The sequence below is a fragment of the Podarcis bocagei genome (genome assembly GCF_964188305.1).
Source record: "Podarcis bocagei genome assembly, chromosome: 3".
Taxonomy (NCBI): Eukaryota; Metazoa; Chordata; class Lepidosauria; order Squamata; family Lacertidae; genus Podarcis; species Podarcis bocagei.
Genome location: NC_138127.1, coordinates 3,976,361 through 3,994,124, shown reverse-complemented (window position 1 = coordinate 3,994,124; position 17,764 = coordinate 3,976,361). Strand labels below are relative to the sequence as shown.

The window sequence follows — 17,764 nt, the reverse complement described above, 5'->3', positions numbered from 1 at the left end:
CAGGTCCCAAGGCGGGTCATCTAGTCCAGCCCCCTGCAAAGCAAGGAAGCAACCAACTGCTTTATCGTCTCCGTTTGTTTGTTTGTGCTTTTAACGGTTTGCTGTTTTATCTTTCATTTATTGACTAGATTTGTCAGTCGCAGGGCAACCAAAAGCGACTAACTCCTGGGGAATCTAAAGCAGATTCCTCTCCTCACGTCAAGGCCGCAAAACCTCTCAACATCCTCCACTCAGAAGCCACTAATCCAACCGACAGCGTGAGGGCGGGGCTTAACTCTGAGGTAAACGCGGGCAGGCTGGCGGCGCCAACGGCCAAAGCGCGCGCCTGCCCACATCCCGGCCGCGACCAATCGCATAAGCCGATCCCTCTTCCTCCCCCCCCCCCCCGCGGCCACGAGACCCGGCCTCTTTCTTTCTCCCGAGTATCGTCGTGAGGCGTCGGTGGGCGGGGCTGCATAGCCGCCGGGAGCCTCGTGAGTGGCCGGCTCGCCTGCCAATAGCGCGCCGTAGTCCCGCCCTGCGAGCTTGATAAAGGAAGCCCTTCACTTCCTGATCCGCTTGCTGATTGGTTTATCCGGACGCGTAGGGACGCTTTTAAGGGACCTCCTCAGCGCCTTCAGCGTTCCGTTCCAAGGCGAGCGAAGCGGGCCGGCGCCATTAGCGACACCGCCATGACGTTCAAGCGGGCCCGCGACCGGCTCTACAGCACCCGCTGCTGCGGCTGCTGCCATGTCCGCACCGGCACTATCATCCTGGGCACTTGGTACATGGTAAGGAAGTTCTCGCTGTTAAGGGGAAAGGGCCGCTTTTGTCCGTTCGGAGGGGTTGTGAGGTGACGTTCTGGGTGATGGGGAGCCTTTATTGCGCGTGCGCACAGTCCCGCCGTACAACGTCCCCTTTTTCCTCGGGCGCTGACGTGCCCCGTGGAGCGGCCGCGCATGCGCGTTGTCCCCCCCCCCGTGTTTTTCAGAACTTTGCCAGCAAATACGTAAGACCTGGGAGAGCGGCGATCCCGGAAGGAGACTTGATTGGCCGCCTGCGGTTGGTCTTCCTTAGGCATGGCTGCCTGCGAAGGCTTAACTTCCTCGATGCAAAGCCTTTTGAAAGCAACCCTGCAGCTGCGCACTTGTTGCTGTGTGTTCCCAGTTTTTCTGCCAAGTAGCTCAAGGTGACGTAGGTAGCTCTCCTCCTGAGTGAGGATTTGAACTCTGGTCTCCCAGATCCTAAGGGACGCGGGTGGCGCTGTGGGTTAAACCACAGAGCCTAGGACTTACCGATCAGAAGGTTGGCGGTTCAAATCCCCGCAAAGGGGTGAGCTCCCGTTGCTCGGTCCCTGCTTCTGTCAACCTAGCAGTTCGAAAGCACGTCAAAGTGCAAGTAGATAAATAGGTACCGCTCCAGCGGGAAGGTAAACGGCATTTCCGTGTGCTGCTCTGGTTCGCCAGAAGTGGCTTAGTCATGCTGACCCCATGACCTGGAAGCTGTACACCGGCTCCTTCAGCCAATAAAGCGAGATGAGCGCTGCAACCCCAGAGTCTGTCACGACTGGACCTAGTGGTCAGGGGTCCCTTTACCTTTACCTCCCAGATCCTAATCCAAGGTGAGAGCCAGTGTGGTGTGCAATGGTTAAGAGTGTTGGTCCATGATATGGGAGACCAGGATTTGAATCCCTGCTTAGCCAGGAAGCTCAGTTATCATCTCTTTCAACTTGAACCTACCTCACAGGGTTGTTGTGAGGATGAAATGGGGAGAAGGAGAACCACGTACACCACCTTGAGCTCCTCAGAAGAGAAAGGTGGTATATAAATGTAGTAAATAAATAAAACAACACCCTCTCACCTGTGAAATCTTTACACTCATGGAAGTAGTGTCGGAAAGAGACCTTCCAAGGTTTGTGTGAGAGAATTGGTTTGTGTTTCTCCTTAGGATTCTTCCCTGCTACATGCCCCTTTTGCCAATTGCACAAAGTAGAGTGGGCTCTGAGTGCTAAGCATTCGTTCTTAATCCATACTGGATTAATCCCTTTCCATACTGACTACTCAGTCTGTTTCTGGTCCTATAGTTTCTGCAGTGATGGACAGGAGAGAAGAAGCACTTAAAAAAATAGTTTATAATATGCTTAATTACCATTTCCTCTTGAGAATTATTTTTCATAAAATTCAGTCATCTTCTTGTTCTAAAATTGCTACTCTTCCATAGAGAATTCTGGGAGTTTCAGTTTTTGATGATAGTGGTGAGAATTCTTCTGAAGGTTCATAGTACACCTTCCCCTAAAATATAGATCCTATGGGCAGAATGAATTAGCTACTAGTTTGTTTTGTCTGTTGTTGTAGTTTCCAGACTCCAAACAACAGCTGAGTTTATTCTTTATTTTCAGATGCTAGTGGAGGATGTTACTGAAAGAGTTAATAAAACCAGACAATTGGAACTTTAATACTATGGAGAAAATGCTGACTGAGATAGCATTGTGGCTTTGAAACAGCAAATTGCAAGGTTGTAGTTGTGAGCGCAATTTTAATTGAAATAGAAATTAATTCACTGCTTCTTGTGAAACTTGCTACAAAGTTCATAATATATGTAACATTAGTTTCCACTTCTATAAGGAAGTGGGGAAGTCACTTAGCAGCAAGTGTTTTTTGTAGGTCAAACTCTTGCACTAGTTAGCATGGAGGGGGTTGGGGTGTGACTTCCGTGAGTTTTCAACACCACTTTGTATCACTTGCTTGTCTTCACAAGATCTTCTATTTTTGATGTTTTCAGCTGCTGGTACTCAGGGAAGTGTTGGCATGCAGCCAGTTGTCCTTTCCATGGTGAGAGTGACCAGTCACCCTTACGATGCTGTTTGTGTTGTCTCTTCCTTTCAGCAGGAAGAGATTGCATCTTTGTACTAGGTGGGAGGGAATATTGGGTCAATAGGACACTTCCCACACAGCAGTAGTTAGAGAAGGCGTTTCCGGCATAGCATCTCATTAGCTAGGGTTCATAAATGTGCTTAACACTGGAGAGTTACTTTTTAAATCTTTTGATTCCTTGCCCTTCCCTTGAGCCTGGCATGGGTAGGATTTTTTAAAGAAGCAGAAAATAATCATCTTGCTGCTTTCTGAGACTTTACAGCAGGGGCAAGCCCACCCCATCCTATGCTGTAGTGTAGCAGAATCTTGCACAGAAATGACAGTTGTACATTTCATCCATTTTGACCAACCATGGCTGCTGCATTGTAGGTTTGAAGTTTGCTGTAGTTGTTCTGGCATAGTAGGGTTCAGATTAACAAGGATTAGCTGACGTTTGGCCTTCAGGTGTTACTGGGGTACAATATTTATCTTTGGTCATGCTGGCTAGAGCTAATGGTAGTTGGAATTCCACAACATCTGGAGCACCACAGCTCAGCCACCTCTGCTGTAGGCTGTAAAAGTTAAGCCTATGCACACAAAACTATGCACTGTTGAAATAAATAGGAATTCAGGACATGCATGTTGGCATTGTCTCGAGACAGGTGGATGGCAACATAGCACTAACAAAACTGGTGTGATAGAGTTGCAGTTCCATTGAGTGTTCTTCTGTGGAAGGAGATGTCAGCTCCTTCAGATTCTATGAACTAAAGTAAACTGTAGGAAAATTTGAGATGCAGTTTCTTTCAGCTTGCTGATCTGCTTAAGTTAAAACAATGGGAACTATTGGTATTTATATTGCAACCGTATAGTGGCCTTATGGACTGTGTAGGATATTTAATGTGTTCTCTAGCTGCTTGTTAATAGGACATTGTGAACTTACAAACTTCAAATTTAGAAATGGTGTTAAATGCCTGAGAAATGTGTTTTTAGTAAAGTATGTATCCAAAATGTCTTCTTTCAAAAATAGCTTTTGTGTGACTTAGGTGGTTTTGGAGAAAATTCTGGGGAAAGTACTTGGGAAGTTAAAACTTTAGATACTATAGTAAGGAAATTAAAAATACATTGACTTGAAGTTTCTGTCTTAAATTCATCCTGAAACTGGAGGGGGAAGGAGAGATAATAGTACAGAGAAGGTGATAGAGCAGGAAGATGATGAGGCTTCATATGGCTCCTTGGAGTGCTGCAGAAACTTTTTTTCCAGAAAGTAGCTGTGTCCTCAAAGCTCATACAAGCTCCTTAGCTCTTTGCTACGTGACCAATTACTATGTTGCTTGCAGATATCCTTTGAATTGCAAGGATTTTTCTCAATACTGTATGTGACAAAAGGTCTTACTCCCTGTCCAGATCAGGGTGCCTGTAGGCAAATAGGCACAGCCATCCTGAAATACGCAGTTTCATGGAATGTTATTTTCCTTTAATCTGATGTTTGGCTTAAACAAAATCCTGTTTATAGCCACCAGCAACTAGCTTTGTTCTCTTTGGCAATCTTGGCAGAGCTCGCATTCCACCTCTTTTTATTCACATAATTTACATTGGTTGCATTACAGTACGTAGTAAAATTAAAAATGTAACCAAGTCTGTGTGGATACATTATATCATTGAGATATTCAAACACTTTTCAACAAAACTGTAGGTGCATGACCTTTCCTACAGCTGTTTGTTTACTTTAAAACTACAGAGTGTAGTTTTAAGTTGGAATCATGATAAATAAGACAGATCAATACTCAGTTGAGGGAGGTATGTAATTATAGAGATTTTTATCCAGATATCTTTTCCACATATTATATAGTCACATACTTATATAATGCATATAGTCACATACTTCTATAATGCATAACATTGTTAATGAGGCATATACATTGCATTAATTTTAGAATTGCAATATTTTTGCAATTAACTAGGGATCTAATCCTATTCACATTTACTTAGAAGTAAGCCCAGTTGAACATTATATGATTTCTGAGTAGGATTGGGCCACACCTTGAGTTTTCATAACTAGCATAAGTCTTTAATTGTAGTTGTGCTAAATAAATGCTTTTTAAAACTGAGGGTTGTGTGTAAGACTGCAGTTTTGCTCGTGCAACAAGGTTCCATGTGCACAATGGAACTGCCCTTTCCTCTCTGTCACTTGCAGTCAGGACCATTATGGGCAGATTTTGGAAGAGCCGGAAGGGAAGGGGAAATCCTACTGTTCAAGTGGAAATCCACTTGAGTAGCACTGGATGCAACCCTTGACCAGTGTTTGATCATATTTCACCAGTAAGTTGACCAGCTCCTATAAACCCTTTTTGGTACAGTGAGCCTGTGTTCCTCTGTTTTAACCTAGAAAAACACTTATTAAATGCAAGGCAAAGTGCATTTCAGTCTCTGTTCTTTGGTAAGATTATAATAGGGAAAAGTTCACTGGCTGCTTGGAACACAAATTATTACATAATGCCTGTCTATTCATGAGGCACTTTTGTTTTCTGTTTGTGTTGCGGATTATAACAAACCTATTAAGATTAGCCAAACAAAATCCTCTTTTGCAAACTTAAAGGAAAGTGTTGTGGTTCATTTTATAAAAGCATGTCTCAATTCTGTTCAATTGCTGCCATTTGATTTCCACCCCTCCTTGATGGTATGCTTTCTCAGATTTGGTATGTGAGCAATATTAAGCTAGAATACTTTAAAACAATCACATTGGGGATTCATCCAAATCCTTTGAAATATTTTAAGTAAATGTAAAGCTTTTTACTACTGCATTGGACTGATAGGAAGATTTGGAGCCAAATTATTGCTTTTTATATTTTTCCAACTGTCCACGTTCATATTCAGCCTTTCCTAGATATATACCATATTTTTTGCTTTATAACACGCACTCGACCATAACACACATAGTTTTTAGAGGAGGAAAATCTGTAGGCATGCCACCCGTAGGCATTTCCTCCATAACACGCACAGACATTTCCCCTTACTTTCTAGGAGGAAAAAAGTGAGTGTTATGGTACGGTAGCTCATTTTGCAGTGAATGTAAATTCCTGTTACAAAACCCACCTCTTTGGTGAATAGAATACCGTGAAGTTTGTATTTCTAAAATATTCATTGATGGTGATCATTGAGAGATGAGCAGGGTATAATAGTATCACAATTGTCAGATACAGAATGCTGTACCTAAGTTGCTTAACTGTTGTAATAAACTGAAAAAGCTTGAGAGAGGCTTCCCAGTGTGGCTTCTGTTATTTGGGAGTCAATCTTGCTGATTTCATTTTAAACTAAATATGTTGCATTGGTGATATTTGTTATAAGGTGGGGGGAACATTTTTTAATACCAGTTTGGGAGACTGAAGACAGCATAAGAATTTGTTGAAACAGCCATTTAGGTGGGAAAACATGACCTTTTATGTTACAGAACAATTTTTAGGTGGTGTAAATACTGGTCCTTAAATTGTTTAAAAATCGTTAGCAGTTTTGCAAAGTGAATATTTTATATTGACTCAATGCCTCCTGTACGTAAATATGATCTGAAGTCAACAGAGAGAGAAACTCTACATTGTGGTTGTCGGTGTAATGCCCATGGGCACCCATTTGCTTTCAGGGGGTCTTCTTTTCTGCCTGCAGGACATCCCCACCCTGTTTGAAATTAGTCTTGATACAGGCATTCTAATTTCATCAATATTGCTTGGTTGCAAAATGTGATATGGTGCCCATGAGTTTCTCCAGTTTGCTGATGTGCCCAAAGACCTCAAAAAGTTGGTGATGTTTTCAGTTAATCCATAGGGAATGTGTCGGGAGGGGGAATGGAAGATGAAGATATTTCTTGCTGAGATTAAAAACATTTGGTGTGTCTAGTGCATCTTCACATCTTAAATTCAATCCATGGCCTTGAATTTAGTGTTCCAAAGTTTGGTGTTTTTGGAGACTGTGTTAGAAACTGAGCTATGAAAGCTAGGAGTTAAATGGCACCTTAAACATAGGTTAGGGGCACAGCAACGGAATGTCTGGACGTGCTTTTTTATAACAAGAATACAAAGCTGGAAATGAACGAGCTGCAGCTAAAAATATTATGTTCGTTTTTCACATAGCCTAGTCCTTCCCTTGCTCACCCCCCTAATATTTTTAAGAGAGTCTCTTCTCCAGTCTTCAGAAAGTAGCTGAGGAGGCAGAAAAAGCTCCTCTTTTCCTTCCACTCTGCAGTTTGAATCTGAAATCTTAGGCTCAGTACTGATTCCAGAGCTCAGAAACTGCTTGCACTAATGAAATTCTGTGTCGCAAAATGTGCCTAGAACAATGGGAGTTTCAAACATTTTTGGGAGAGTTGCACTGGTTCCCCCCCCCCCCCATAACCAGAACTATGGCCAGTGCTTCTTTTGGGGGACCAGACTTAAAATATAACATTTAAGTCTGTAACACAGTGTTTCTGTAGGAGTGTACGGACATTTCGTATCCTTTGTACAACACAGGTGGTACCACCTCTGCCTTCCTTAGCTCAGGCTTTTATACCTACAGCTTGGTATCTTAATGTTTAGAAAAGTTCTCAGGAGTTAGAAAGGTCTCATCACAGCATCAATATATATTAATAGCTCAGTTACGTGTAACAAGAGTCGCTTGTGTTTCATTAAGTGTTATTACTCATACAAGTTGTTCCTTTTAGCAACCTTAGTTAGCAACCTTGCCACTTGTCTCCGCAAGGGTGATTTGCATGACAACTTGATCTGTGGGATTGTCACACAGTTTCTCATCAAGTTTCCTTCTTGCAGTGGTTTGCTCTCCAGATTTCTCTGCTTTCACTTTGTGTTGTGTGTCGGTAGCCATTTGGATAGGCGAAATAATGGAGAGTTGAATGTTCATTCTCAAGATCTTGTGGAGGTCATGTAACATAATTTGTAGTTTGTTGGGAGAACATAAGCACTACTAGATCAGGCCAGTGGCCTGTCTAGTCCAGTATTTTGTTATTACAGTACCTAACAAGATGCTTACAGAAAACCTGCAAGCAGGACCAGAGTGCAACACAGTGTAAGAAACTCAGATATATAAGTTAGAAATTAAATGGCTCCTTAAACCAGAGTTGCAGTCGCCAAAACGGAATGTCTAGTTGCTATTTTTGGGCAAGACTGCTTTAAAGTCTTATTTTTCAGATGATGGACTGACTGATTAATTCTCAGATAAACATCTGGCCAGTCCAGATGAAAACCTTGAGCTAGGTTAAGAACATTGAGAATTTAAAAAAAGAAAAGTCCCTTGATCCCAAGGACAGTCCACCTGTATATTGGCCTATTTCAACCTCTTCTTCTTAATGGTGAATGCTCCTGCTCAGGCTGCACAGAAAAAGCATCTTGGTTCCAGAAATTCATTCCAGTTGTACAGATAAAATATAACTGATAGAATTCTACATGATGCTGCATTTAGTGTGTGAAAACAGTCTAGATCCAATGATCCCCAGGCATGTACCTCATAATGGTAGAGATGTCAGGCGCCCTTGCACCCAGGTATCTTCACTTGGTTGCAAGTAATCAATAGCCAGGTGCAAAATGCGCCTGGAGCCTAACTAATTTCAAACACTGACAACACACTTCCCTCTTGTGATTTCCAGCAACTGGCATGCAGAGGTATACTGCCTCTGACAGTGGCAGGTAGTATATAGCCATCATGGCAAATAGTCATTGGAAGGTAATCTTATCCTCTGTGAAACTTAAAACTCTCTCTTCATCGATAACTAGAAAGCATGGACTCTGCTGTACTTGACAGCAGAACATATTCTGGAACAGCAGCTTCTGAATCTCTTCTGTCCTTTCTACTTTTACATTCCTTTCCTTTAAAAACCTCGTTAAGTCCCTTAGAGACATCAAGGACTGGCACAGCCCCATAGAAATATGCCAAGAGCAAAAGAAGGGGATGGGTCACATTTGTTGACTTGATGAAAGAAGCATAGAATTGTAGAGTTGGAAGGGATCCGAAGGGTCATCTAGTCCAACTCCCTGCAGTACAGGAGGAGCAAGTGGAAGTAGGAAGACCATACTTTCTTTTCTTTTTTTTAATCTGAGGCTTCCATGCTCTAAATGGATAAATTAAGCCACCTTTAACTTTCTCAAGCTTGCTCACCCTGTTCCAATTAGCTGTAGTCTTGACATGCAAAGCTGAAAATGTGGAGCTTCTTAAGTGCTTACGTTGTAGAAAACAGAAAAAATATATAGATACTGTGGTACCTCTGGTTAAGAATGTAATTCGTTCCGGAGGTCCGTTCTTAACCTGAAACTGTTCTTAACCTGAAGCACCACATTAGCTGATGGGGCCTCCTGCTGCTGCCATGCCACCGGAGCACGATTTCTGTTCTCATCCTGAAGCAAAGTTCTTAACCTGAGGTACTATTTCTGGGTTAGCGGACTCTGTAACCTGAAGCTTCTGTAACCCAAGGTACCACTGTACAAGTTAAGGAGTGGAAACCAGAGTAAATACTGAGGTGAGGTGAGGGCTAACAGTGGCCTCTGCCCAATTGAATGCAGCCCTTTGCTTGATTTCTTGTGGGTGTCATGGAGCAGGAAGTAGAACAAAAAGAAAAAAGTGGGTCTGCTACTCACCACTGGCTGTTCTAGTTCTGAATGGCAAATTAGAGTTGTTTCGATATCTTCAATATGGTTGAAAGAAACTTATCTAATGTAAGCAGGCGGTCTGCTGTTTTTTAACTTTTGTATCTTCTGTCCCCCAGCTTATCAGACCTGCCAGATTTTAGACAGGGAAAAGAGTCGCTGAAATCTCACCAGATATGACAAGTGGAAACTTCAGACACAAATGTGCTTATTAGGGAGCATTCCTTGTTGAACTTTTTGGGGTTTTGAGTAAATATACTGAGAAAGCTTTGCTATATAAGTGGTTTGTAGTTCAGTATTTTGCTTTCCCCCGTTCTCATGTAGTAGCTTTTGTTTTGTTTTTTGCAGGTGGTGAATCTGTTGATGGGCATTTTGCTGACTGTTGAAGTTACTCACCCTAATACTGTGCCAACAGTGGATATCCAATCTGAAATCATTGGTAGCTACTATCCCTCTGAGAGGGTGGCTGGTAGGTATATATATTTTCTGGAGAGCAATGATTTTTGATATAGTGTGTTGTGTGTTTTTCAGAGTACATAATTCCATATGAAAATGTGTTTTAAAATTCATTTGTGAGGTACATTAATCAGGGATCAAACACTTCACTTAGCTTGCCAAGCCATAATTTGTGGCTTTCAGTAATTTCTCCTCTTTTCTGCATATGCCAGACAACATGGGGAAACATGTCCATGTTTCTCTTTGGTGAGAAGATGATTGATTAGAAGATCCCTCACCACTCCGCAAGTCCTATATACAGGAGGTCTGTTCACACTGACCTCTCATCTTAGAACAGAAAAATGTTCATGGAAGATCTGTATAGAAAACAACACACTCCATCAGTTGGAGGCAGAAGAAACTTAACTAATGCCTTTTTCAGCTAAGAATTATGCTTGTGACTAAGTGTTGCCTAGCATCCTGTTTTCCAACTTTCTTCAGACAAATAAAACATGGCAAAGTATCTTCTATCTCAAGTGATAGTAAACAGTATCTTATTCTATTTGTGTAGAGTCAAGCTGACTTGGTCAAAAAATTGATAAGCAGGAAATGCAGACTGAAACTCAGTTGGGCTTCAACTGGTGGGTCTGGACTCGCTAGTAGGCCATGGCCTGATCCATGGTGGGCCACAACAAGAGCACTACCACTATGCAATTATATTGTAAAAGATTAAGAAATGGGTCTCCAAATGCATGTTTGGGTCAAAGGTGGGCCATGGGTCTGAAAAGGTTGAAAGACAGCTGCTCTAAAATCCAGAGCAGAAGTCAAGGTGCTCCCTCCCTAACAAATGGCATTGAGATGCTCAGCAGAATAGTATTGCAAAGCTGTATAACAACGGTGAAACTATAGAGAACATAAAAAGAAAATGAAGTCTTCTTAAGGAATATGCTTTGTTAAACTAGCTTCTCCCCTTGCAACCAGCTTTCCTAAAATAGATAAAATAATTCATTGTGGTGAAAAATTCATGAGTGTTAAAATTTGTCAAAGATGTAGAGTGTTCTGGTAGCTTAGAGGTGGGCTCCATTATGCCTCTATATTAACTTTTATGCCTACATACTGATAGATTGTCAGTGCGCTGCAATATCCCCTTTATGTGATAGAAATTCTTCATCATATTGTATATTTAAAATAGTGGTTCAAAAAGCAGTTACTAGAGAGGCCTACAATACTCTTGGTCGCATTTCTGACATTTTTTTCTTCCTTCTGCTACATCCTGATGCACTCTTCTGTTAACCAGTGCACAGTGCGTTTGCCATTTATGTTAATTTTCAGTCCATTTTGCGAGGTACTTAATTGGATGTTCAACAAATATAAATCCTTGATGTACTTTTACTGTTAAAAATGACTCTTGGTGTTTTTCTCCCACCAGAAAATGCATGTGTTCTCTTTGCTATCTCGCTCCTCATGTTCACAATAAGTGCTATGATGGTGTATGGAGCAATTGCTGTAAGTATATATGAATGGTTTTCAGCACTAAACTTTCCTCGATTCGATTCACTTCAGAATTAATGAATTCTTCCTGTTTTGCCCTTTTAGCATCGAGTTGGCTGGCTGATTCCATTCTTCTGTTACCAGCTTTTTGACTTTGTTCTCAGCTGTCTGGTGGCTATAAGTTCTTTGACATACTTACCAAGAATAAAGGACTACCTGGATCAGCTGGTAAGTGTCTAAATGTAAATGGTGTATTCTGATACGGAGACAAATTTATTATTTTCCTGATGAAGGGGATGCTTTATCAGAGTTTGATATGCAGATAAAGGCTGAGTTCGCATGGTGAGAATGAGCTGCAGAGAGCCTTGGGCTTATGTGCTCCCCCTCCTCCCCCTTGGCCACAATGAGCAGTTTGGGAGCTTTCATGTCTAATTTATAATTACTCCAGCTTGTAGTATAAAAATTAACACTGTGTGTGTTTGAAACAAGCTGGCTTTAGATCATGGGTTATGAAGCTGGCTTGTTTGCAATGTAGACTTGATGCTAAACTGGTTAATAAACATTGGAAGCAAAAACTTCCAAACTCATGGCTGTGTCAGAGGAGCAGAGGGAAATAAGGGAGTGGCTTGCTGTGGCTCATTCTTACAGTGACTTCCATACATGCCCAGTATGTTTGTATCCTGACTTCTGTACAGTGGTGCCCCGCAAGACGAATGCCTCGCAAGACGAAAAACTCGCTAGACGAAAGGGTTTTGCGGTTTTTGAGCTGCTTTGCAAGACGAATTTCCCTATGGGCTTGCTTTGCAAGACGAAAACGTCTTGTGGTTTTTGCAAGTTTGTTTCCTTTTTCTTAACACCGTTAATACAGTTGCGACTTGACTTCGAGGAGCAACTCATAGAACGCGGTGTGGTAGCCTTTTTTGAGCTTTTTGGTGATTTTTGAAGCTTTTCCAAAACTTTTCCGACACCGTGCTTCGCAAGACGAAAAATTCGCTAGACGAAAAAACTCGCAGAACAATAATTTCGTCTTGCAAGGCACCACTGTATTTCTAAAGAAAATTTCTACATCTGTTTGTTTAACAGCAGGTGTTCTCTCTTATATCATATTGGTTAAAATATATTTACTAGCTATATTTCAGTGGATGAAAATTGCAGCTTGGTTGAATGTCATTATAACTTTAACTCATTTTTAAAAGAACAAGGTCTGGCATCCTTGTTCTGGTTATGACTGGTGTATTCCTCCCTTCTGAAACTTTTGAGGAAAATCTTTGTGTGTTGGCCTTGCATTCCATTCTAATGGAACATCCTAATGACTTCCTCCTTGCTTCCTAGAATGGATCTGTGTCATATTTAAATACGTCAGGAGACTTGTATGGGCCTGCCTTCTGTGGTTCCAAAGCAGAGGTGTATCTGTCACAAGCTAAATGGATACTCTATGAAACTGTTTTCATTTCATCTAATTTTCTTTACAAATAAAGTAGAGCTTAGAAACATAGTTTAAGTACAAAAGATAGCTTTTGAAGTTGTTGAATAACATTATCCTGGTCTATATTTAAAACATTTCTATTTCCTTCACTAGCCAGAGTTTCCGTACAAAGATGACCTCCTTTCCCTTGATTCAAGCTGTCTTCTGTTCACTGTTCTGGTGTTTTTTGCCTTGGTGATCATCTTGAAGGTCAGTTTTTGGATCTATACATTGCATCTTTTAGGGAACACTAGAGTTGTTGCTGAATTTTCTCTCTAGCCTTCTTCAAGTGTTTAACTTATGGCTAAGTAAACAGGGTTTATAGCAAGTAGAGATTAGTGTGCTAATTCCCTTGTTAGCTAAAAGACAATTTTTTGAAGTACTTGAGGTTCCCTGTGTTTTAGACACATTTTTTTTCCTGAACTATACATTGCAAGTATATGGCATCCATACTGTATAAAACTATGTGCTTAGATTGGAGATAATCGATTTTCATGCCTGGTTTTATGTGATAGTCATACGGCAGGCAGGTATAGTCTGCCTAAATGCCCTGGTGGACTAAGTTCAGGAACCTGGAAGACATAATTAAGTATACAGGCTAAAGATTTCCCACCCACTTCTAACAATTAGAAGGCAGCCTCTTTGCAGCACCAGGTTACCTAGTTAATACTGCTTTACTTTTTGTTCCATCATCCAGGAAAGGGTCCACACTTTCTAGACAGTGGAATGCATCAGGAGTTACTGGCCTGTCTTTTTAATTTTCTGCCTACAAATTAGCTTGGGGACAGGTGTGGAGGTCTGTTGCATGAAGCTTTTCCACTCAGAGAGGCATGAGATAATGGATGCACTCAACACCATCCCTTTACTACTTCAGTTTGGTAATTTCAGCTCCTTTCATAGCAGTTTCAGAATCTAGTCTAAAAGTTTTCTGTTTGGTGCACTGGACCTGTCTTTTTAAGCATAAAGAGTACACAATCACAGTTAGGAACTGTTGAAACAATTAAATTCCATCTCCCCTGCAATTCTGAAGTTTACATTCCTCTGTGCTTTGTTTTGTTCTCCATATACATTATGCTGATGTTGGCATGCTATCCAGCTAAAATGAAGGTATTTTAATTTGATGCAATAGAAGTGCTGGCTCAGTGACAACAAGGTGTTTGTGCTGTAGTTTTAGCTGTAGCAGCCTTCAGTTCCTTAGAAAATGATAGCACTTACTTTGTGCTGGAATAAACAACTAAATAAGCTTACATAGCATGTCTGCTAAATGGTATGTATGTATGTATGGTCTTCCTAGAAATGTAATTCACAAATCTGCTATTTATTATTTTAAATTTTTGTTTGTCCTCTTACAGGCCTACCTAATTAACTGTGTGTGGAATTGCTATAAATACATTTGCAACAGAAACTTGCCTGAGATCGCAGTGTACCCAGCATTTGAAGCACCTCCACAGGTAAAATCTTGACAAGACCAAAATAAGCTGCCAGTTATAATTTTGAGTGACAGGGCTGATGACATTATATGTCTTTGAACCAGGGGGTCAGCAAACTTTTTCAGCAGGGGATCGGTCCACTGTCCCTCAGACTTTGGGGGGGGGGGAGGGCTGGACTATATTTTGGGGGAAAAAAGAATGAATTCCTTTTCCCCACAAATAACCCAGAGATGCATTTGAAATAAAAGCACATATTCTACTCATGTAAAAACACCAGGCAGGCCCCACAAATAACCCAGAAATGCATTTTAAATAAAAGGACACATTCTACTCATGTAAAAACAAGCTGATTCCCAGACCATCCATGGGCCGGATTGGGAAGGTGATTGGGCTGGATCCGGCCCCCAGGCCTTAGTTTGTCTACCCATGCTTTGAACCAACTTCATTTTTTACAAGTGCCAAATTAGCATTCTTCCGTCAAGCATTAGTGTCTGGATGCAAAATGCAACAACATGAAAAATCTGATAGCTACAAGCTTTGGTATCAAACTGACAGCAGTGTATTAAGGCAAATGTTATATAATGGCCTAGTTTGCATATTCGGGTTAGCCAAGCCTGGGGCTATGTAAACATACAAGCAGAAAGGAGATTGCAACTGCTGTACTCTTCCCTGGACCTTTTCGCTACAACACCATGCTGAGTTGAGCTAAGGCTTGACTTAGTGTGTTATTCAAAGATGGGTTTCTGGTTAAGCTTTCTCCAGGCAAGCTGTGAGTTTCAACCAAGTAGTGGTCTTGGTTACAGCTTGTGGTTAGTGTGGAGAGAACTTTACCCATGAGCTTGAAGAGAGTATTTCAATGAGGAGCAAAACAGCTGCAAGTTCTTATCCAGGAGCCCACATGGTCAGAGTTTTGCTATGCCATGATTTGGGCTAGCATGATGCACAAACAGCCACTGCAAACATTTTATGGCAAGGCCACAGCTACTCTTAACATTGAGAAACAGTGAAGCAAATGAAAAACGTTTGGCAACTCCAGATCAATGAATTTTTCTGGAATCTTAAGAAGCTTCAAAATTCCACTCATCATTTATGGCCTGAATACATCTGACAAATGATTAAATTAGTAGCTGTTTCAAATTATATCTATTACTAAAGCAGTACAATTCTTGCAACAGCTGTAATGGGTTTCCCTGTGTAAGTATCTGCTGTAATGTATGTTATAACAGAACAACAAATGCTTACATGAAGTGAAATAGGGAAAACTTTTATTTTAGTATTTATCTTTGTGAGTGTGTGATTCTAAAGGAAAGTGAACTTTTCAGGAGGGATGTCTCCGAAATCACATTTTTCTCTTAACTATTATTTATGCTGTCACTCTTGAGGTGGAGTAGTCACCCCCAAGCAACATACTTTCTTTGATTTCTGTGATAAAGTAGTAGCACAAAATGTGAGCAGTTTTCATTTTATGCTAATTTGCAATCTTTCGACATTGGGCGAAGGAGTTCTTTGCAAGTCCACTCGTAACACCAGCCAGGTACTTGCATGACCAGGAGACACAAAGTGATAGCTTCATCTAAAATGTTTATGTTAAGCATAAAGATATTCTGAATCTGTGGATTTATTGTTGAACTCTTAACTGCAGGTATCTTGACACACTGTTCAGCAATAAGCCACTTTGTTCTGTGGCCTGTCTTTCGAAGACAGAGGTGCTCTGGCTGGGTCGGGATGGTATGGGGATGAGGAACCAACTCCCTTCTCTTGCGGGGGCCCAATTAGTGCCATTGCCTTCCGTTAAGAGTTTGGGTGTAATCCTTGACACCTCCCTTTCCATGGAGGCGCAGGTTACAGCAACAGCCAAGGCGACATGTTTCCACCTTCGCTGCATCAAGCAGTTGGTCCCTTACCTTTCCTGCCCCGACCTGGCCACAGTGATCCATGCGACGGTCACCTCCAGGCTTGACTACTGTAATTCGCTCTATGCGGGGCTGCCCGTGAAGCTGTCCCAGAAACTCCAGCGGGTGCAGAATGCTGCAGCGAGGCTCCTCATGGGATCTCTGCCATGGGAGCATATTCACCCAGTGCTTTTCCAGCTGCACTGGCTCCTGGTGGAGTACAGGGTCAGATTTAAGATGCTGGTTTTGACCTTTAAAGCCCTTCACTGCCTAGGACCCTCGTACCTACGGGACTGCCTCTCCCGGTATGTCCCACGGAGGACCTTAAATAGCAACACCCTAGAGGTCCCTGGCCCTAAGGAAGTTAGATTAGCCTCAACCAGAGCCAGGGCTTTTTCAACACTGGCTCCCGCCTGGTGGAACGCTCTGTCTCATGAGACCAGGGCCCTGCAGGATCTGATTTCTTTCTGCAGGGCCTGTAAGACAGAGTTGTTCTGCCTGGCCTTTGGCTTGGAGTCAATTTGATTCCCTCCCCCTCTTTCTTTTTTCCTTTCTCCTCCTGTGATGAGGCTGCATTTTAATGTTATAATGTTGTATTTTAATCTTGTTTTTAAGTTGTATTCATTCAACTTGTTTTTATTATTGCTTGTTAACCTCCTTGAGCCTGGCCTTGGCTGGGGATGGCGGGGTATAAATAAAATATTATTATTATTATTTATTTATTAAAAACACATAGCAGTGAAACTTTCTCAAGAATATCTAAAATTGATTTCTCAACTTCCTCATATATATGTATATTTAAAATCTGTGTTTCCCTTCTATAGTATGTCCTGCCAACCTATGAAATGGCAGTAAAGATGCCAGAGAAGGAACCTCCACCTCCTTACATACCTGCCTGAAGAAAACTGAAAACTTGTGGTTGAACACCCGTACCAGCTTCACTTTTTTATATTGCCAGACTGCTTTAATATTCAGGGCTTTAGGTGCAAAGCTACATGGTTGAGAGGCATTTGATATAACTTTACTAAAATCCATATGAAAATCATCCCCTTGCCAGTAGTTTTTAATTTCATTGATCATCTCAATCATTTTACAGTTATGCCTTAGGGTTTAATTCTGCAAGTACCTCTATATTTGTATATAACTTCATTCATATGCATTTACGTTTTCATTTAATTTGATAAATAAGGATTAGTATTGGACGTAGGTGTTCACATGATCAGGCATTTTACAAATACGGATTAGTTCTGAAGGACAATCTGATCAGTTGGCAAGATAACAGCTTGTGTTTTTCTTCTTCATTTATATTGTAGTGGGAAGTTCAGATGTGGTATACGATATATATATATACACATGCATATGTATATATATATTTACTTGCACTTTCTCTTACCTTTCTTTATTGTTATTCAATGCCTTGAAACAGTATGTTCAGGAAGCCTAAAGCTGGCACTAATTTGAAGTTTTTCCTATATGCTGTGAATGCAGCAAAAGTACAGCAAGAAATTACATTTGTGTCAGTTGCATGCTTCCAATCTGTGTGCATTTCCATCTTTGTTTATAAATGATGTTTAATAAAATCTTGTTAAAAAAATAA

The 17,764-nt window shown here is 41.3% G+C and overlaps 1 protein-coding gene across 1 annotated transcript; it reads left to right on the top strand.

The window, feature by feature from the left end:
- Positions 1 to 490: 490 nt before the first annotated feature.
- On the top strand, positions 491 to 17,764 carry LAPTM4A (lysosomal protein transmembrane 4 alpha). The gene is made up of 7 exons (XM_081189238.1): positions 491 to 770; positions 9,803 to 9,923; positions 11,319 to 11,395; positions 11,486 to 11,608; positions 12,960 to 13,055; positions 14,198 to 14,296; positions 16,992 to 17,764. The coding sequence occupies exons 1-7, from the start codon at positions 672 to 674 to the stop codon at positions 17,064 to 17,066; spliced, it is 690 nt and encodes a 229-aa protein (XP_081045364.1). The 5' UTR covers positions 491 to 671; the 3' UTR covers positions 17,067 to 17,764.